The 22188-nt window shown below is 41.6% G+C and overlaps 1 protein-coding gene across 1 annotated transcript in view; it reads left to right on the top strand.

Moving 5' to 3' along the window:
* Window positions 1–14887: 14887 nt before the first annotated feature.
* The window catches only part of LOC133424606 (voltage-dependent calcium channel subunit alpha-2/delta-1-like), a 237407-nt gene continuing 230106 nt past the window's right edge, over window positions 14888–22188 (top strand). The window contains exon 1 of the mRNA XM_061715302.1: window positions 14888–15152. Coding sequence (XP_061571286.1) covers window positions 15073–15152 — 80 coding nt within the window. The 5' untranslated portion in view covers window positions 14888–15072. The remainder of the gene's footprint in view (window positions 15153–22188) is intronic.

The following is a 22188-nucleotide window of genomic DNA, read 5'->3' on the forward strand; positions in this document are numbered from 1 at the left end:
GAGAAAAAGTCGAAATGTCGAGAAAAAAGTCAAAATGTCGAGATTAATGTTGAAGTACAATTTCAAGAAAAAAGTCAAAATTTTGTGAATAAAGTTGAAATGTTGAGAAAAAAGACTTTATTCACGAAATTTCTACTTTATTCTTGAAATTGTATTTCAACATTAATCTCGACATTTTGACCTTTTTCTAGACATTTTGACTTTTTGCTCAAAGTGCACAATAAAAAAGAAATCTTCCCCTCTCAAATATTTTTCCATAAAAAATTTTGCAGTATGAGATTTTTAAAAAAGCAGTGCAAAAAACAGGTAAGATATGTATGAAATTTGTCCGTTTACTACTGTGAAAGGTGCTACATGAACAGAATTTTACTTATCTATTTTCCTGTATTTTCTCATCGTTGTGATCTTGTTTGTACCTTTTGTAATCAAAGCAAATGGTGAAATAGTGCATTGAGTGACCTTTTAAAAACATTTTTTGCTACCTGGAGCTTCTACAGCAGTCGTGGTACAGGAGTCCCACAAGGCTGGGTCCTGAGCCCCTCCCTGAACTTCCTGTGCACTCACAAGATGAAACAACAGCAAAGGGGATGAAAGTACTTCCAGGGAGGCCACTGCGGTCACAGTTCAGAGAGGGTGACAGGATGCTGTGCAGTAAAGAAACCAAAGAAACGATCACAGACTTCAGGGGGGGAAAGATCATTGGCTCGTAAGTGGGGAGTGCTCTGAGAGGGCGTCAATATCCCCGATGTTGGACACAAATATCTCAGACGACCTCACATTGACGTATAACCCAGACCGTCTGGTCCAGAAAGCACAGCATCAACAACACTTCCTGAGAAAAGCTCAGAAAAAATCAGCTTATCTCAACAGCGACTGCTGTATTTGTGCCGCTGCTCCATGGGAGGTTTGCTCACTTACGGCCTCCTCGTGTGGTACAGCAGCAGAGTGTGACTCAAGCTGCACGGAAAATAAACAAACACCTACCTGCCTTGGAAGGAACTTCACCTCCCGCTACCTCCAGAAGGTAAAAACAAACCTCCTGCAGGATCCGTCCCATCCAGCCCACCATCTGTCTGAACAAGAAATAGCAGACTGTCTAACAGTTTTCTCTGAAAACCAAATCCATCACCGCACCGAATGCTGATTACTGCAGTAATTTAGGTAAAAATGTTCAGCTTGAGAGATTGAAAACTGTCATCATGTGCAATTACTGCCCCTATTTTATGTTAGAGGGTATGTTTGTGATGGAGGATCTGATCGAATCTGTTCAAAAGATAATACATCTTTAAAATGAAAAGGCTTTGCTCTATTTGGTCTTCAAACACATCTCAGAACTCAAAGTTAGACATTGCTACGGTATACTGTACGTGTTTAAAGTGATGACAGACAGCCATTGAAATAGCGAGCTGTCAATCAAAAGAGATGCCCCGAGTTGTGCAGAAATTTACGGCTTAACATAATTTCATGCATTGCGGTACAAAAAAAAATTCCACCGAAACAGATTTTCGAACCAGACTGTAAATATGTTTATTTCAATGTAGAGATCAACGCGGATCGGCTAATTCTGGTGCCGCCCCCTTGTGGTCAGTCATAGAACTGCATGTTATTCTATTTATCTCAAGTAGCCTCTTAGCCGTAACCTATGGAGCTAGAACAGTCTCATAATTCGCAAATGCACACACCGTTTCACAAATGCACAGGACAAAATTCACAAATGCACACACCGATTCGCAAATGCACAGGACAAAATTCACAAATGCACACACGATTCGCAAATCCACACACCATTTTACAAATGCACAGAACAATTCACACGTGCGTAGGACAAGATACACAAATGGATGTGTGTGCAATTTCTGTGTGCATCAAAAATACATTTGTGTATCTTGTCCTACGCACGTGTGAATTGTTCTGTGCATTTGTGAAACGGTGTGTGCATTTGTGAATTTTGGCCTGTGCATTTGTGAAACGGTGTGTGCATTTGCGAAATTATGAGACTGTTCTAGCTCCATAGTAACCTCAAAGCAAAACCAACGGGAAAAAAAATCCTTTGACAGCAGCTAAAGCTGATTTTCTAAAAACAGAAGAACGGATTCTGTTGTCTAAAACAACTATTTTTAATGTTTGGGTGACAGGAAAGCCAACAAATTAGTAAATAAAACCAATAACTAACATAATAAAACCCTGTCACTTTCATCCTGGCCAGTGAGATGAACAAAATACATCTTTAGTGAACTGTTCAGGGGGTTTGTGACATCACAGACCCAGAAAAGCTTACAATCATCCGGGTTACCCATGGCGATGTCCATCCTGCATCCCAGCATGCTCTAGTTGCTGTACCTTGAACGTGGGTACCACAAAACTGTATGAGCAGTTTTAAAGAGGAACCATGAACAAAACAGGGAGGACGGAGTCAAGTTACTGACTCCGCCCCCTAAAATCAGCTTGGATGGGCGGAAAATAGTTAATGATGTTTCATCAACTTTTAAAGTACTTTGTGGGTCAACTGGTATGTTATAGCTTCATGTAGTGTTCAAAAGAAGCCGGCTCAGGTCCGTGTGACCGACTCGTGTCAAGAAAGAAAAAAAATATAAGGTCCTTATGAAGGAACTTCAAGATAAACCAAACATAAAAAAAGCCTAAAGAGGAGTAATTTCTGCATCTCCGTCGGCGTCCCTGTTCCCTCCGTCACATTTGGAGCGGTCACCAACGCGTACATCTGTGTCAGCTTGTGCACAGACCAGAACACATGTCCCGTCGTCGCTGCCAGGAAGACGCAGTGAGGGGGTGATGGTGATTAAAGTTTAAACTTGGAAATCATTTGTTGCCACGGTAACTCAGTCGGCCAGCAGAATTAATGAATTGCACTTGGCAGCCTGGAGGACGGAGGAGGGTGGAGGAGATGGGTGGCGTACGAGGGTACGATAGAGTGCAAAAATCCTCACATGAATGCTTCTCCTCTTTGGCGGAGGCTGATGGAGACGGACGTGCTTTTATTTGTCCTGCAAAAACGGTGAAAGATGTGACTCGATTCAAGAGTGACATTTTAACTTTGAGACGAGTCAGATTTGACAGATGCTTCATCATATTGAATCATGCCCCGTCGCTCCCCGCCCGCTTACCACCGCAGTTCTCCAGGAGACGTCAACATAAGGAAACGCGGCTGCAGAAAAACTGAAGAACGGGTAAAAAAAACGTGGCTTCATGAGTGATGTAAGTGTAATTTTAAATCCACACAGAAGCAAAAGTAATTAATTAACTCCAGTTGTACCTTATTCCCATTTTTAGTTTCTCTTTGTGTGTTTTAAGTCCTCTCGTGTTCACACACACACGTCCAATGTGTGTGTGTGTGTGTGTATGTTCACTGGTTAGGAAAACAACAGCCTTGCCTGGAGACGTGAAAGAGTTGCTAGGCAACGGCAGACGGGCAATTCCCAGGACAGGTGGGCGGGGTCAGAGCCGAGGACCACACCTGCTGCCACACACACACACACACACACACACACACACACACACACACACACACACACACACACACACACACACACACACACACACACACACACACACACACACACACACACACACACACACACACACACACACACACACGCGCGCGCACACACGCCGCCGTCGCCCCGCGTTACGCTCACTTCCTCTCATGCTCTTTTCTGGGGGCGTGGCCTGTGGCCGCCTGGACTTTACTGGTCAACAGGTTGCAGGAAAAGAGCAACGTGCCAAGTAAAGCCGGATGCACGTGGCCTTTAGATGAATCCAAGAGATGAACATTTCTGATATCCGAGCTCCTGGTTGATGCCAGCTTTCATAAAGTTGGTGTGACATTTGCAGGATGTGCTTCCCTGAAACATTAATGTGCGCCAGAAAACAGTCAAAACAGTTAATTCTTTCCACAAAGGTGAAAAAGCTGTTTTGGCATCCCTTTGTCGTAGCTTCTTTGTTTTCCAGCACTTCCTAAAGTGGGATGTTTTTTTTTAATTTAACCTTTGTTTAACCTGGAATAATCCCATTGAGATTCAGAATCTCTTTTTCAAGGCGGGTCCTGGCCAAGAGAGCAGCACAGTAGGTCCACGTAAAATACACACTAGAACAACAAAACAAAGATAAAAACGGCTAAAACAATTTGACAAACCACGTCATTACAGTATAATTAAGCATTACCTCGGAGGTTAGAGGTGACCTAACGGCACAATGTTCCAGCTGCACATTTGGAAGAAAAAATAAGAACACTAGAAGACCGATACCAGATCTGTTTGCTCTAAAATCGATTCTCAAACTAAAATATCTTTACTTTTGATACTTCAGTCATTTGTGGTCATGTATATCATTAACAGGAATATGGTGGAAAGTGACTAAACTATTCAGATTCTGTCTAAATGACACGCTGCTGGTAGGAACTACTTTTCATTTTTATCGTTTTTCTTATTCTGTTTATTAATCTCATTTATTTTAATGGTTTTATTATTTTACGTAGGATCTTTTTTAAGTGATGGAAACACCTTTTTCTATCTGGTTTTTCTGTTGTTGTAAAAGCTCGGCTACCTCAGTATACTTCTGACTTTAAAATAAATAACTTTGATGTCTTGTATTCTTAAACTATCTAAAATACACCATTTTTTTTAGATTTACTGGCACATTAGGTGTATTTATACTGCAGAATTGGACATTTTAACATGGAGGTCAAAGGTCACGGAGGTGAATACGGGCACAGAGGAGTTAGCAGACCCGGGTATTTTCACGCTCACCTCAAACATAGAAAAAAAATAAGCGTTCAACAACCATCAAGGCTTTCAGAGAGTTTTACTTTTGGTTGGAAAGAAAGAGGTAAAAGACTTAATGGACTCCATGGACAGACCAACGTTTAACTGTTGTTAAATCTGGACCACGACAGACGGGCTGAACGACGACCGATGTCGAGCATATTTTCCGGGGCTAAATAAGGGCGAGGGCGGAGTGAGCAAGTAAGGCCCAAAGAAAATGTCCGAGGGCGTCCTGTATCTGGCGTTTAACTATTAAAGTGGTAAAATTAACTCAGTGTTTACATCTCTGATGTGAGTAGATGAGGTTCATCTGAAGTTGGAATGTGGACCACGGGAAGTGTTCCAGTTAACTTCCAACTAAACTTTGTCAAGACCGAGACAAACTCACTACCAAGGCCAGAGAGAATCAAGATTAAAGGAGCTTGAGGCCGGATTGTGGCAAGATTTATGAAAAAAATCCGTATACATTTTAAGTTTTCTAGTAATAATGTCAGATGAAGCGTTCCAAACCCCAAAAAATGTTTCCTCTAGTGTATCTCTCCTTTGCCTTGAACAGGCTGTGTGCTGCAAAATGTGCTGCAATTCGGTCCCGAATTTCCCGCGCTGTCCTGTGGATGTGACGTCACATGACGCTGCATGTGCGTTCTCCCCGTTCTCCCGTGCCGGCTTCACTGTTGGCTGCAGTACCCCCGACGGCCGTCGTGGTGAAGGGTGGCGCTAGAGAGTCTCATTTCTTAAAAGGAGCCTCAAGCTCCTTTAAGACTAGTTCAGCTCCAGACCGAAACCAAAAACAAACCCAGTAATGTCCTGACCCTGCGTGATTGTAGAACATCATCCTGGTTCAGCTAGTTTCCATATGAGCTTGTATTCAACAACAGTAACACAGACAATAACACAGAGAAGTGGATGATGATGTTGAACTCACTATAAATGTTTCCATCCATCAGCTGAGATCAGATATGTGTGGCGACTGCACTACCGCTATTTCTACACTATTGGAGGATTGACTCCAGTGCTGTTAAGGATTGACACGACTACTAATTAGTCCCAGAGTCCTAACAGAATAACCAGCTCCAACACCCCCCTCCACCTCAGAAAAGGAAGGAATAGTAAATGTTACTGATTTAAATTGGACTTCATTTGGAGATGAAACATGAATTTTAAATTCATTTTTGTCATAAAAACAGTGGCTTTGATGATTCATACATAATGAAAAGAGTAATCGGATCATTTACGGTAATGGGATGTCGGTGAATGTTTTTATAAAGCAGCTAATCGCTGTGAAATCTCCTGTTTAATCCTGTTCAGTTTCATCTTGTTCCGAGCTCCTGTTGGCCAATAAACAGAGGGAACATCCTCATCTGTGATAAAGTGTTTTGTTTTCGTCTTTCCCAACCGGCTGCTCCTCTGCACCGCTGCTCCGTTGCTCGGTAAATGCCCTCCGACCCGATGTGCCAGCAGCTCCCGGAGGAGCCGCCCTCACCCAGCCCAACAGAAACCTGAGAACGGGAACATAAACAGGTCTTTGCACACTGAAACTGTTCCTGTGATTCAGATAATAGCAGGTGAGTCTGCCAGCTGCGTCCCTCGTTTGTTTTGCACTCGTCCAAACACACACAGACCAGAGGACGAGAACTGAATAACGAGTTTAGCTGCGACTGCAGAAGTCCAGAGAGATACGTGTTAAAAAAGGGGCTTTGAAATAGACACGAAGGCTCCGAATGATATGCATAATAAAGCAGGGATCCATTATTGATTAGGAGTTATGGATCTCTGTGTGACGGTCCGGTCCAGGGCCCGGTGTGGCTTCAATGACACATGACATGTGGCCACATGCAACAGAACCAGCCATCTTTCACTGCACGCTTGTTTTCCAGGATGCAGAGGAGAGAGAGGACAAACAGCCATAAACATTAAAGTCAGAGTCAGTGCAAGCCTCTTGTTAGGATTTTATGAAATAGTTTAAAGGTTTGAAGGGTTTTTCTATCAGATTCTGCACTGGTGGTTGCTTTCATGGCAGGATCATCTCCTGGTTTTTATGACTTCTTTAGGTGAAGAGAAACAGATGTTTTAAAACTGATGGGTCTGATCCTGTTTTTATTAAAGTTTTAGTTATCTTGGATCTTTTCTGGGTTAACATCTCACGTAAGAAACAATCAACACAGATATAAGGCTGAAAGGTGTGACATGTTTGGGTGTCTTTCCCCGCAGCCGGCTCCACAGATAAGGTTCAACATCCGCACCTATAACTTCACCTATAGGTGAAGTGTAGAGTGTCTGATATTTATTGATATTTATTGTTATTTTATTCTTTTTATTTCCTGTTTTAGTCTTTAAATGTTTACTCCTTCTCATTCAGATTCAGACAACTTTATTAATCCCTTTGGGAGGTTCCCTTGGGTAAATTGACATCTCCATCTCACTCACTTAGCACTGTCATGTACAAATAAAACACCCCAAAAACCAAACACCCATATAAAGATAAGAAGATAAAAATAAATAAAAAGTGCAGTGCTATAAATATAATTATATGAATAGAAAAGAAATAAGTGTTATGTCATGTTTGTACTCTTGAGTGTCCTCTGCACAAGAATTCCCATTGAACAAATGTACAAATAGCAAAAATAAACCTATGTTTTAGTCTTCTTTGATCCACAGCAGAGATTTACTGACCAAATGTAACAGACTTTGCAAGCGGACGATCCCCGGCCCACTGAAAGCTGACTCAACAGGGCTTATGGGATTTCACCTTTGGGTCCGGTCCATTTGAATACAGCTTTGATTTTAGGTAAATTTGATTTTAGGTTGCAGCACCAGCTGTCAGGTGAGAAACTGCCTCCAAACGCTGACTGGAAAGGCATGCAACCAATCACACAAACAATGCACACAGAAAACATTTACAGTAACTTGCAGTAAAGTGGATTGCAGGGAAATGACAGTTGTGAACTTTGCAGCTAAAACTAACGAATCAAAGTGTTAATTCGACAGCCATCGAAGTTCTCTTGAATAGTTGCTCTTGAATGATCCTGGCATAAAGCCTGCCCCAAACCCTGTAAATCCTACAGAGCCAGACAGGGGATACTTGGTATTGTCCACATACCCACTCATATGAATACACTTGCATACCTGTCAAGTCTCCCGTTTTAGCCGGGAAACTACCGTATTTTACTTTCTTTCCCGCCGTCCTCCCATATTATTATTTTCCCGTAAATTTCCCGTTTTATGATATAATAATTTTTAAACAGCAAACTGAATTGTCACTAGTCTCGCAAGAACGGCCCCCTGCTGCAGCCTGGATGGCAGTTCTCGCGAGTTTAGTGGTGACAACGGGAAAAAACTCGGAACAACAAATCAGAGATGGATGGATGTGACGAGAGAGAAGATATTTCTGCTAAAAAAGCAAAGACTTTGTGTAAATATCTCTAAAAATGGGAAACCGAATTTACTTTCCTAAAGAGGAGCAGGATGGGGAACAGTTATTCGTTCTGAAAGATGAGTAACTGTGATTTTAGTGTCTCTCATGGGGGACCGATGTCCATCAGCAGCACCAGAGAGCCACATGAGTGAAAATGACAAATTAAAAGAAAATGTAAATGTTTCACTTGAAGACAATCGATGTGTATATAGACTGAAAATATTTAAAATAAATAAATGTGCTTTAATTCCCTGATCCAGGCTCTATTACATGAATTACACACACAGGAATGTCCACAGCATTTCAGTGTCAGCAAAGGTCGGCCTATCAGATTCTGAGCACATAATTGTAGTTTACAAAGGTTTGACAGGTAGTTCTTTTAGATTTCTTGTAAATCTGTCTCAAAATGTAATACTGAACCTCAGTTGGGCTGGTGGGACAGCAGGTGGTGGAAACTTTCCCTTGTTTTTAAATCCAAAACTTGACAGGTATGCACTTGTAAGTTGTGCCTCTCTCTAAGAAATGTTCTTTGAAAGATGTTTAACGTCTGCCGACCGCCAGCTGCTGGCCATTGTTCTGAGGGGAAGTCAACATGTTCACTTGAGTGATCCTGAGGAGGTGAGGCCTTTTTCCGAGAGTCTGGTAAGGCTCCGGCGGCGGGAGAGAGAGCCGTGGGTAATTGCTGCTGCGTTTAATGAGGAAGGAGCGTGCCAGCAAACCCATTTGTGCCAGAAGCACAAACACAATAACATGTACTCTAAAAGATATCACTGACTTCACAGCACACTGTAAAAGTGTCCACATTGTGTGCTCCGACGTCATTTTTAGGATTCTCTGTGCAGAAAACCGGACAAAGTCGTCTGTGATGTCACCCCTGAATTTCTGCAGGAGGTTCTGAAGCCTCCACATCCTCAGTAAATCCAGAAATGGCCAAATGGGAGGTTGGTTGGAACTAGCCCCCCTTGCTCAGTTACCACAGCTGAGCTATTTTAGCTTAGCTACTGCAAGCTTACTATACTAACTAACATTTTATACAAATCTGTGCTGAATCGAGGGCTGTCGATGCCTGAAACGGGGACTGCTGGATCTGACGTGACCGCTTTTTGCTTCAGCTGGACTGAGAAACCCCTGATTCTCAGTCTAGCTCAGGGGTCGGCAACCCAAAATGTTGAAATGGCCATATTGGACCAAAAACACAAAAAACAAATATGTCTGGAGCCGCAAAAAATGAAAAGTCTTGTATAAGCCTTAGAATGAAGGCAATACATGCTGCATGTTTCTATATTAGTTATAACTGATTCCTTACGCGAATCTATGGAAGAGTCTTAGGGCCAGGCAGGAGAAAAATCAATATAATATTTTAGAGGAGGAAGATTTTTTTTTTTCATTATGCACTTCGAGAAAGAAGTTTAAATGTTGAGAAAACAGTCGAAATGTTGAGAAAAAAGTCAAAATGTCGAGAAAAAAGTCGAAATGTCAAGAAAAAAGTTGAAATGTCAAGAAAAAAGTAAAAATGTCGAGAAAAAAGTCAAAATGTTGAGGAAAAAGTCGAAATGCCGAGAAAAAAGTCGAAATGTCGAGAAAAAAGTCGAAAGGACAAAGGAAGAAAAAAAGGAAAAAAAGAAGAAAAAGAAAAAAAGGAAAAAAAAGAAGAACAAAAAGAAGAACAAAAGAAGAAAAAAAGAAAAAAAAGGTCAAACATTTTTGAAAAAGCTCCAGGAAGCCACTAGGGCAGCGCTAAAGAAGAGCGGGTTGCTGACCCGGTCCAGCTGAACCATTCTCCCCCCCTGAATCTTTCCAGTCCAACGCAGATCTGGTCTCAGAGCTCTCTCAGCTTCAACTACAGCTCAACAGGTCACATTATCTTCAGAATTAGAGTAATAATGCACTGTATGGTCTTTATTCACAGTTCTCTGGAAGTGCTGAGAAGCTAAAGTGATGACATCAAACTGATTGACACCATAAACTGCATTGTAGGTGTCACTCGAATAAAACCCAACAAAAAACGAACTAAAAGGTCTGTGATCATGAGCATTTTCACTTTTCTGTGCCCGGCTGTATCTTATTTTTTCACTTGCACTTTATTTTTACTGTTTGGGACTCTGACTTTTGAATGTAGCTGCTGTCCCTGCAGGATGCTGCCGAACTAAATGTTGTTGTATACTGTACAATGATAATAAAGCTTCTTATTCTTATTCTTCTTATTCTTATTTTGGATTGAAACTCAAACATTTTAAATCACCTGTTCACCAATCCCAACTATTTTTTCTCTTCAGTACAAAGAATTAGTCTTGTTTGTCTGAATTTGACTTTTTAGTTGTGGCTACCAGCTTTTTCTTTGCCAAAATCAGAAACAACCTCTGTGTTTCGATATGGCTGGATCTGATAATTCAAGATTCAAGATTCTTTATTTAAAGGGAAATTAATTAAAGGAATCAGTTTATGGAACACTCTGAACAAAGAAAACAAAGAATCCAAATCAAACATTACATTCAAAAGAACAATTAAAGCCTGTATGTTAAGGAAATATAATGAAATATAATGAAATATGTGAGTTACGTTTGATTGACATACCCATTGTCATGAAAGGTATGAACATTGTTTGTTGTTGTTGAATGGTATTAACTGAGTTGTGACTTGGGAACTAAGAAGGAATGTGACTGTCTGTGTTGGCCGGCAGCTATTTTATTTTTTGTTTTTTGTTTACTTTATTGTTTTTAATTTTTTAATTTACGATCTTTGTGAATTGATTTCTTGGGAAAAAGGGGCAGATTAAATAATATTCTTCTTCTTTCTGCTCCCTTTCATTCACAATTTAGGAACGTTTGTGTTTATATTGGATGGTTTGTGGTTTTATTTTATCAATTAATTAAATAAAGAATATAATAAATAAATAAATAAAATGATTGATATTTCATAACATGAAATTACAGATGCTTCATCACATTTGCTGGTCCTAATATAAGTGCAAGATAAGTAAAGACAAACATAAATCAATATAAAGTGCAAGATAATAAATGAAATAAATGTTGTCACGCCTTTGAGTTGATGTTTTTCAGATTCCGATTCAGATGACTTTATTAATCACAGTTTTGGTATTTAGTTTCCTGTTTTATTTTGAAATCCGGGTGCTTGTGTTTCAGTTCTGTCTTGACTTCCCTTGTTCCAATCAGTCCTGATTGTTTCCACCTGTGTGTCTCGTCAAGCCTTCTGTGCATATCTAGTTTTGTCTTCCTCTAGCTGCCTGCTGGTCCGTACTGTTTCTACAAGTTTCAGGTCAGGTTTTTTGGATTTTGTCATGTTCATGTTCTGTTTTTGTTTTTTAATCTTGCTTAACAGAGTTTTTTGTTTGTTTAAATTTGAAATAAACATGTTTTTAGCCTCCTGCATCTGGGTCCTATCCTCCGCAATCTTCACAAATGTACTGCTTTATATAAGTTTTCTTGACGTGGTACAAACAAGTTAAGATGCAGAATAAAACAATGGAGACCAAAAAGGCTGCAAATATGTTCACTTCTGCTGTAAAGATGCATTTTAACCTGGGATTGATTTGCTTTTGGATCCAGCCTCCAGTGGTCAATCGAGGAACTGCAACCTTTATTTCCACATTGATCTGTAAGTGAGATAGTTGGTGGAGATGGTCGTGAATGTACGGAAGAGTATTAGGGCCAGGCAGGAGAAAAATAAAAATACTATTTTAGAGGAGGAAGATTTTTTTTTGTCATTATGCATTTCGAGAAAAAACTCAATTTCATGAATAAATTTGAAATGTTCAACTTTATTCTTGAAATTGTATTTCAACATTAATCTTGACATTTCGAATTTTTTCTCGAAATTGTATTTCAACATTAATCTTGACATTTTGACTTTTTTCTCGAAGTGCACAATAAAAAAAAAATCTTCCCCTCAAATATTTTTTCTCCTACATGGCCCCATGGATGTATTATAAAACTGGATGGGACGTCAAAAATGGCCGCCAATTCATTTCAATGCATTCTGCTCAACCAGCGCATAAGCCGAAAAAATCTCTGACTTCCGGGTTTACTTCCGCGTTATGCGGCCCATAGAGCATGCGCAGTTGAGTCACCTCCCATGATGCTCTGGGGCCTCCCATCATGCCCCGGGGCAAAGACGCGAGTATTAATATAATATGTATTAATATAATATCTTAATTAATGTATATTATTACATGTATAGTATTACATATATTATTAATGTATTAATATAATATAATTACATAATATATATTAATATAAACATCCGTGGAATGCACGGACACGGCTGTGACGTCAGCCGTGACGTCACGCCCAGAAAGAGACTTTTCTTTGACTTTTCTGGCCGTTATAAAACATTTTTGACAGATATAAAGTCCATGACTTAAAAATATAGCATACAAAGATTAGTAATTAAGGGTGATTACAGCTGGAGGTGTCCTGTGAACAGTTTTAGTGGCTTCTCTTTTACTATTGCGGTCTATGGGAAAAAAGCTTTCTGGGCCGCATGGGATTTTTGGTTGCAGTACCGCGGCTGGCCACTGGAAAAAATCGGCGCGCCTTCTGAGTGGGAGACCCGGGGGCTGCATGGCCCTAATACTCTTCCGTATGAATGTGAGGGCTCACAGACCCAAGAGTTTCCCTAAAAGCGAGTCACGTGGGTTCAGCGGTGTGAAGCGCCCCCTTGTGGCCGTTAATGAAACTGTTTCAGACTGCACAGGGAGGTGGCCCCTTGGGTTTCTGCAGGAAAGAGGGTAAAATTAGACTTTAATCACATTTGTCTGGATTTCACCACCATATTTGTCAAAAACCCAAAATGAAAGAACACATTTTAATGTTGTAAAAGCTCAACTAGGGCCCCTAGTTTTTCCATTTTTCCATGCCTAATGGACCAGACTCTGCTTTTACCTCACAGCCTGGCTTCTCAAGTTGGAAAAAGGCATTGTCCAAGGAGTCTGGGTTTAAGCTCCACGCAAAAACAGAGATGCATGTCAATGCAATGTACGGATGGAGTCAACGTAAAAAAGCTACTGAGAGGAACACAACCATGTTAAATTCTTTAAATGAGAATCGACAAAAAGTGGAAGAAGATTGATATTATTTGAAAACAATAGCAAATGTAATTCTTTTGACTGCAACCCAAAATATAGCACAGAGGGGTCATCGAGAGTCTGAGGACTCCAAGGATAAGGGAAACTTTTTGGCCATATTAGACGAAATAGCGAAGCATGACCAATTTATTGAAAAAAGACTGGATGCATGTGGGGACGCAAAGTACACAAGTCACCAAATCCAAAATGAGATTCTTCAGGGCTTAGCTGAGATGGTACAGAGTGAAATCATAAATTAAGTGAAAGAAAATGAAGTGTTCAGTGTGATTGCAGATCCCAGATCTCTTTTTTTTTTTTTTTACCTTTTGTACAGTGTGAATAAACTTAAATTTATATACTGTATACACAAATCTCATCTCCTGTGCTTAATATGTACATTTCAACATTTAGAGACTCCGATCGCAATTGATTGTTGGAGAAACTAATTCATTGTCATAGTCTGTGGACCCCCTGAAATGGCCCTTGTCCCCCTCTCGCCCCCCCAAGGTTAAAAGTCTAGCTCCGTCACTGGTGGAACGGAAAAGCCGAAAGGAGAAGAAGTCAACGGAGATTGATTCGCTTTTGGATCCGGCCTCCGGTGGTCAATCGAGGGACCGCAACTTTTTCTTATTTCCACATTGATCTGTAAGTGAGATAGTTGTCGCTGGTGGAGATTTCTGTGGATGCGAGGGGTCACAGACCCAAGAGTTTCCCTAAAAGTGAGTCACGTGGGTCCAGCGGTTTGTGAGGCGCCCCCTTGTGGCCGTTAATGAAACTGTTTCAGACTGCACAGGGAGGTGGCCCTCCTGGATAAAATTAGATCGACTTTCATCACATTTGTATGAAGAGTATTAGGGCCATGCAGGAGAAAAAATATTTGAGAGGTGAAGATTTTTTTTTTTATTGTGCACTTCGAGAAAAAAGTCGAAATGTCGAGAAAACAGTTAAAATGTCGACATTAATGTTGAAATACAATTTCTAGAAAAAAAGTCGAAATGTCTACATTAATGTTGAAATACACTTTCAAGAATAAAGTCGACATTTTGTGTATAAAGTCGAAATTTCGTGAATAAAGTTGAAATACATTTCGACTTTATTCTCGAAATTGTACTTTGACATTAATTTCGACATTTCAACTTTTTTCTCGAAATTGTACTTCGACATTAATCTCAACATTTCAACTTTTTTCTCGACATTTTGACTTTTTTCTCTCGACATTTCAACTTTTTTCTCGAAGTGCATAATGAAAAAAAAATCTTCCTCTAAAATATTATTTTTATTTTTATTTGTCTGGATTTCATGACCATATTAGTCAAAAACCCAAACTGAAAATGAAAGCATAATTTTTTATATCTTAAAAGCTCAACTAGGGGGTGTGTTGAGAAACCCTGATCTGTGAACCACGTGTTAAACACAAGGATCTGTGCAGGAAATCAGTTTTTTTTTTTTTTTTACAGTGTGCAGGATCGGCCCTCCCCTTTTTCCCCTCTTTTTATTTTGATTCATTTTCCTCCCTGACACGCGCCGCGGATCTTATCTCACTTTTTGAGACACTTGACAGTGACGTGCGCGCGCACGGGAGCCATAAACAGCGCACTCCCCCCCACCAGCTCCGCGGGGGCGCGCACATGAGATCCGTCTCCAAAACGCGCACCGATGGCGCTGTGAGGGGCGTCGCGCTCACAAGTAGGACTCCCGTGGATTTGTGGGCTGTTTTTTTTTGTTTTTCTTTTCTTTTTTGAAGCTTTCCACCTTTCCTGGCTCCAGCTGCTTCAGGGGGGACAAGAATCCCAACTATGGATTACTCGTTATGCGTGATTTTCCTCCTGACGACCATCTCGTCGGGCTCGACCGGACATTTCCCAACAGCGCAGATGTGAGTAGATCCAAACCCAGTCCTGCCATGTGTTGTGTTGTGTCAGTGCCTTAATTAATGTGGGAATTAGTGTCTCTTCCCTGAGTTTGATTGATTTGATTTGAGTTTGATTCCTCTCGGAGCGCGTTTGGAGCCGGACTGACGCGCAAAACCACCGTCCCGGTGGTTTTGCGCGTCAGTCCGGCTCCAACGCGCAACAACTGACTTTGTGAAACCTGATATCCAAAAGCTGAGCTGTCTTTTTGTTTCCCTGTGACATGTGCCACGGCTGTCACGGTAATATTCCCCGGAATATCAACTCTGGAGGTCTGAAGTTTGTGCGTCGCACCGCGGAGCTGCGCATTTGTGCGGGCTTGTACACTGAAAAAAATAAATCTAAGCGCATGTAAATGTAACATATTTAAATCTGTGATATTAAGAATTAAGTTTGTTGCTTGAACATGAATACATTTAGTTTTGAACTTTCAAAAGACAAGATATTGTGCATTTTTTTTCCTTAACAAGCAGTATTTATGTAATCCCAGGTAATCTTTTCCTTTACACACAAACAACAAGGAATGATCTTGTCGTATTTACTTTTCCTTTAACAATTTTAATCTATTGGGCAGACTGACCAACGTTTAGATGAAACATGCTTTATTTGTTTAAGAACACCACAGTAAAACATATCTTGCTTGATCTACTTTAAGAAGATTAAGGCAACTTTTTCGTATGAGATTTTTATGTAGATCAAGAAAGACTAGTCTTTGTATAAAGTACTTAATTTTTAGTATGTACAAAATTAATTTGCAAGTAAAGTCAACTTAATTTTGGTAAATAAAGTGAACTTAACACAATTAAGTTGCCTGTACTTGCAAAATGTATTATTTATATACAAAAAATTAAGTAGTTTATACAAAGACTAGTCTTTCTTGATCTACATAATAATCTAAAATATTTGTATCAGTGTAGCTGTTATCTGACCAGACCAGGGCTGATTCTGGGAAACTAAAGTGGTCTGTGCTTGACATAACACCTAACCCCCTGACATATCTCCACCCCCGTCGCTTTGTTTTCAGTCCCTGAAGTCTGAAAATATGTCAATAAGACGGGAGTTTCTGTTTAGAACGCTCTGTGATGTCACAGTTCCAGCCCGCGGTAGAGTTCTCCATCCTTCCCATCTTCATTACGGAGCTGCAAAGGGGATTTTTGTTACTATCATGAGGTGGTAATGAGTCTAAACTTTAATGAGGGATGAAAACAGCGTGTTTGAAGCAGTTTTAAGTGGGAACAGAATGTGTTTGCAGCAAAATTGCAGTAAGCACTTGTAGGAATTGATCCTGTGTCAAAACAAAATGCTATTTCAAGCCTGTAACAAGACTCAGTCGTCCCTCCAGATCAGAGGAGGTTGGGCAGTGTCCCTGCGGACCAGCTCAGATCATTTTTAACTTTGCAAGTGTATAAAAATCTCAGTCCAGCTGCTGCCAGCTGGTTCAGTCCGTCCAAGCCGAGTACCGACGTTATGCTGATTAGTGTCTGCAGACGTAAAACGAGGAGAGTTCATGCCTCTTTTATGATAAATACCTAAATATGGATCCAGTTTTCTGGAAACAGAGGCTATGAACTCTTGTCTGTGACACCGGTCGGAGTTTTTCTATAATATAAATTCATCCTGTCAGCACAAATCCTGCCCAGAATAGCACTGAAGTGGAATGGCATTTCTGAGTTTATGAGGCTTAAAAGAGCGATTTATTCTGACGTAGGGCATTGCCCCCTCCACCGTGCTAAAATTAGTTGCCATTTTGCGGTAAACATATATTCTGCAGAGTGTTCTTCAACACTGAAACGGTCTGCTGTGAACACAGCTGGGAATACATGCTTGAGAAGGGTGCTTTAGTACCCTTCTGTGGTGTTTTTAAGGTTTTGTATCAGGTATTTGGATCACAAGAGATCAAATATGTCCCCTTTAAAGTGAAAGCTGAGCTTATTCACCATTATCTCAAATAGCAAAGTGCCTTTTCTTTCCCTTTTAAATGATAATTTGAGTTCATTGATTTTTTTTTTCTTCTATTTTTAGTCATGTTAAACAGATTTCTCAAATTGATAGCGGGATGATTCCCGTTAGCCTGACCGGCTCTCCCAATGGCGTAAAAGCGGTTCCCGTGAGTCAGACTTCCCAGATCCATCTCACAAGAGTGGGTTTCTGCAAACTGAACGAGTTCTGGGCGTCAAGCAGGAGTGGAGTGTGTCGTGTCCCGGCGGGCACTTGTTGGTCCAGTTGTTGCTCTCCCAAGACGTACGATGAATTTAACTGGGATTTCTGTCATTTCCAACATGCAGAGCAACGTTTTAGCATCCCTCTTGTTCCCTGCGAGGGTCTTGGCCCCTCTCTCTGCCCTCGGCCCAGAAATGAAGCCGTTCTGCTGCACCAGCAGGATGTTAATTTGGATTATGAACTCGTGTTACAGCGTTGCAGATATGGCCGGCACAGTGTCTCTCTCTCCCTCCATCTAAATTTGACTCCTGACGTCTATATTTGAAGCGCGACACTAATAGACGCAACACATGGTCCGTGCACGGTCAAATGAAGGCGTGGGCCGGTTCACGCAGCGCCTCGCCCCTCATCAACAGGTTGAAGCCGTTTCTTTCTCCTGGTGGCTCGAAGAGAGCGAGGACGGCGGGGTTTGGGCTTGACTGCCGCCCAAGTCTGGAGCCACGATGGCACTTAGCCTAATGGCTGAGCGCGATGATGTCAGACTGCCGGAGCGGCCCATCCACTCCCTATATTTCACTGGCACTAAGTGGATTGATCTGTGGGTGAGGTACATGATATCCATCCAGCAGACTGCACGCCCTGATGCAGCCGGATGCTGCTGCTTTAAATTAGCAGTCGTCCGTCTTGGACGAAGGACTCGGGAGTCGCTGCTGGGGCTAAATTTAGCCCCCACTCTTTTCTTGGGGGTTGTAAAAACATGAAAATCCAACAATCACGTGACCTTTATGGATCTCTCTGATAGGCAAACACGACCTCACGCCAACAAAGACTCTAAATAAATCAATAATTGTGGGTACCACCTTAAATCTTACTGATTTAAGCCAGGCGGTGAGAATCAGCAGCACTGGTCAGGTGTTTAACACAATGCCAGGAGGGAAAGACATAAGCAATAGTCTTTAGAGAAGCAATCAGGGCTTCACACGAACGTGAGAAGGGTTATAAAACCAAAACCAGTGGAAGCTCAATGTTTTAAAGTAGGAGGAATTGTCCTCCAGTGGAACTCATTCAAGGATGTTTCCAGGCTTCTCAGGAGTCGACATTCCAGTGGATTTATCCCAGGTCAAATGGTGTAATGCTCAGAGAAATACAACCCCAAAGCTCAGGCCGAGTATGTTGGGCTACGTCCACCGAACAAGTACCGTATTTTCCGGACTATAATTGACTCCGGAGTACAAGTCGCACCAGCCATAAAATGCATAACAAAGAAGGAAAAAACATATATAAGTCGCATTTTTGTGGGAAATGTATTTGATAAAATCCAACGCCAAGAACAGACATGTCATCTTGAAAGGCAATTTAAAATAAAAATAGAATAGAGGCAACAACAGGCTGAATAATTGTACGGTTTGCTGACGTTACATGACCCAACTGAGAACGTGCCTGGTGTGTTAACATGACATATTAAGAGTTATTCAGATAACTATAGCATAAATAACATGCTAAGAAGTTTACCAAACCATCCGTGTCACTGCAAATAAGTAAAATCCAATGAAATCTTCATCCTCGGTGTCACTTTTAAACAACTCCGATAACTCCGGAGGTAGAAGATGCGGCGCTTCCTCTTCTACGTCGCTTAGTCAGACTCATCGTCAGTTGCGGTTTTGTGTGAAAATAACATGTGAAATGATAAACCGGTAATAATGTGTTGATAATTTCACACATAAGTCGCTCCAGAGTATAAGCACCCCCGGCCAAACTATGGCAAAAAACGCGACTTATAGGCGGAGCTGGGTAGAGGAGCCAAAAATTGTACTCAAGTAAAAGTCCTTTTACTTCAGAATAATATGACTCACTTACAAGTAAAAAGTAGTCATCCAAATAATTACTTGAGTAAAAGTAAAAAACTACTTGGTGAAAAAAACTACTCAAGTACTGAGTAACTGTTGAGTAACGTCTGATTTATTTTTTTTAACACAACCATTCAAACAGACAAAAGTACAAAATAATCATCTTCAGGCAAATTAAATCAATAGAAAAATAAAATAAATTAGAATTAATAAAACATAAAAATAGCTTAAATTAAAATAATCTTAAAGTAAATTCAAGTACTTTAATACATAATAAAATAAATAAAATAATAACAGAATAAAAAATAAATTAAGCACAAGTAGCGCAAAATTTCAAGCCTTTGTACTTTTCTTTTTTAACCAGGCAGAACTAGAACAAACATGAACTCATAGAAACTCTGTGTGTGTTTGAGTCTGTGTAAATGTGACAAAACATGCAAAAACAAACATTTTTCCCAAAGAATCACTGTGATGTCATGAGATTGACGCGTACGTGGATAAAAGGGATAAAAGAAAAGTAACAGCTCAACGTAGCCTAATGTAGCGGAGTAAGAGAAACAGTTTCTTCTTCACAAATCTACTCAAGTAAAAGTAAAAAGTATAGTGATTCAAAACTACTCCTAAAAGTACAACATTTCCCAAAACTTACTCAAGTAAATGTAACGGAGTAAATGAAACTCGTTACTACCCACCTCTGCTTATAGCTACGAAACACGGTGGAGGGGGCATGCTGGTCTGGGTCAGTCACTTTTCATGGAGTATTGTGAAGGTAAAGTCATGGAATCAAAGTTTGGGAGTGGCCCGGTCAAAGTCCAGACCTCCACCCAACGGAACTGCTGAGTCATGACATCCGGAGACCTGTGGAGATGTGAATACCTAAGGACGGCTGCAGCGCTGCAAAAATCCAGCCACGGGGGAGTTTGGAGAAGTGGGCTTGCAAAGTTCTGCACATGGCTGTAATTAAACTCTTTTTTTTTTTTTTTAAATGGAGCGACTCAGTCGGAGCGATGCTGAGTTTGAGTGACAGGCTTCACACCGACTCCTGAAGGTGAAAGTGAGAGAGAAGAGCAAAGACGGAGACTAGCCCGTGTCTCCTCCTCTCAGAGATCTTTCTCTCCATCCTCTCTCCATCCAGCTCCCTATGTCTCCCTCTCCCTCTCTCCTCTCCTCGGCTGCCTGAAGGCGGATGATTAACATCATCAGATCTAAAACGTGCGGTCTGACGTCGGGGAGAGTTCTCCAGAGATCTTGGCGCCATCTCGCTCGCCGGGAGATCAGAGGAGATAAAACGACAGGATGGAGAGCGAAATCGAGACGACTTGGCCTCCTCGACCTCGTTCGCGTTATCCGTTTGGTTAATTGAAGAAAAAAAGCAAATGTCCGAACCACTTTGTCATCGTGTGCTGCTAGATTTGTGGGGGCGGGGGGGGCTTGAGTTTCCCTCCAGCTTTCACCCTAATCAGCCGCGGGATTAGATAACATCTCCAGCCGTCAATTCTCCACAATTTTCTGTCACCCTCCGCTCTGTTTCTCTCGCTCTCCTCGCTTTCTCCCTCTCTTTTTTTTAAGGCTAACTAAATTTCATGCTAGACCAGCTCGAGGGTCATGCTTATCGTGTTTGCAGCCTCGGCTCTGGCGATCAGAGGGGATGATGGGAGGGGGGCGACATGGGCAGATGTGCGGCAATGAGATGGGAAAGGTCAGACGATGCAGCTGGTTCACGAGGGTACGATCCAGACACGGGGGAGAGAAAATAAACACATTAATATAATAATTCTGTAACATTCAGTTCAAAGGACGAGTGCCGAGATTTATGGTTTCTTTTCCAGACTTTTCAACTTCCTGCCGCTGCTGCTCTGTGAACAATCTCACGGTGATTAGGGGACACTTTGCCAGGCTAAAAATGGTCAGAAAAGTTCAGATTTAGGCTACTGGACTGCGTTTTCAGGAGGTGGGGGGTGGATGCCACCAATGGGTTGCATCTGGTTCGCAATTTCTCAAACGGCCACTAGGGGCTGTCTCGACAGCTTTTGAGGTCGGGTCCCAGCCCATGACTGAATTAATCAACCTGGAAGAGTACAGGCCAACCAGGAATGTAGCCACGCCCCTAATTATGATTGAAATGATTTTACATGATGAGGCACATAAAAAGTTCGTATCAATCTTTCAAGCGATCCCTTTCTTCTCTCGTCAGAGCTGATAAGTCTGTTTCCTGGGGATCTTCCGGCCCCATTAGGTCTGGGGTGGTACGGTTGCATAGTCGGTGCGGTTACATGCACATCTAAAGCCTGAATTATGGTTCTGCGTCAAATCGACGCCGTGACGCCGTCGTGAACCCTTCTCCGTCACTCCATTTCGCCGCAGTGCAGTACCCCCCGTGACCGCTAATTCGCGATCTTTTCCTGAATGGTTTATCCGACTTTTTCCGGTCACAGTGACTCAAAGAGATAAGGACAACTATTGTGCAAAAAACCAAAACAAAAAAAATCACACATACACGAAGAAAAGAACGCTGAAAGTTCATGACTGCTTCAAACCGGAAACCGGAAATGCGTTGCTACCAGGCGAACCAATCACAGCCCTCTCGGTCTGCGTTTGGTCTGCGTCGCTTCCACGCGTAGTTACAATTTTTGGGAGGTGCACGTCAGTGACGGCGTCAGTGACGGCGTCAGTGACGGCGTCAGTGACGGCGTCAGTGACGGCGTCAGTGACGGCGTGTGGTCTGCGTCGACGCGTACCACACGCCGTAGGCACGGCGTCGTTTTGACACTGAACCATAACCCAAGCTTAAATCCAGCTACTGGCAACAATCCAGTTAAGGATTAAACTGGAGGTTCAGAGAAATCCAAGTATAGATGTGGGAGAAAACAATTGATTATTGAGTGAGGTTGTTTGACTCCGTGACGCTAGGTGGCGCCACACGCACTTTTACGTTGCATTCTTCCGGTTCCTTCTTTGTTGTTGTTCTTCTTCTCCTACTGAGTTGATATTCTGG

Source organism: Cololabis saira, chromosome 23, assembly GCF_033807715.1.
Source record: "Cololabis saira isolate AMF1-May2022 chromosome 23, fColSai1.1, whole genome shotgun sequence".
NCBI lineage: Eukaryota > Metazoa > Chordata > Actinopteri > Beloniformes > Belonidae > Cololabis > Cololabis saira.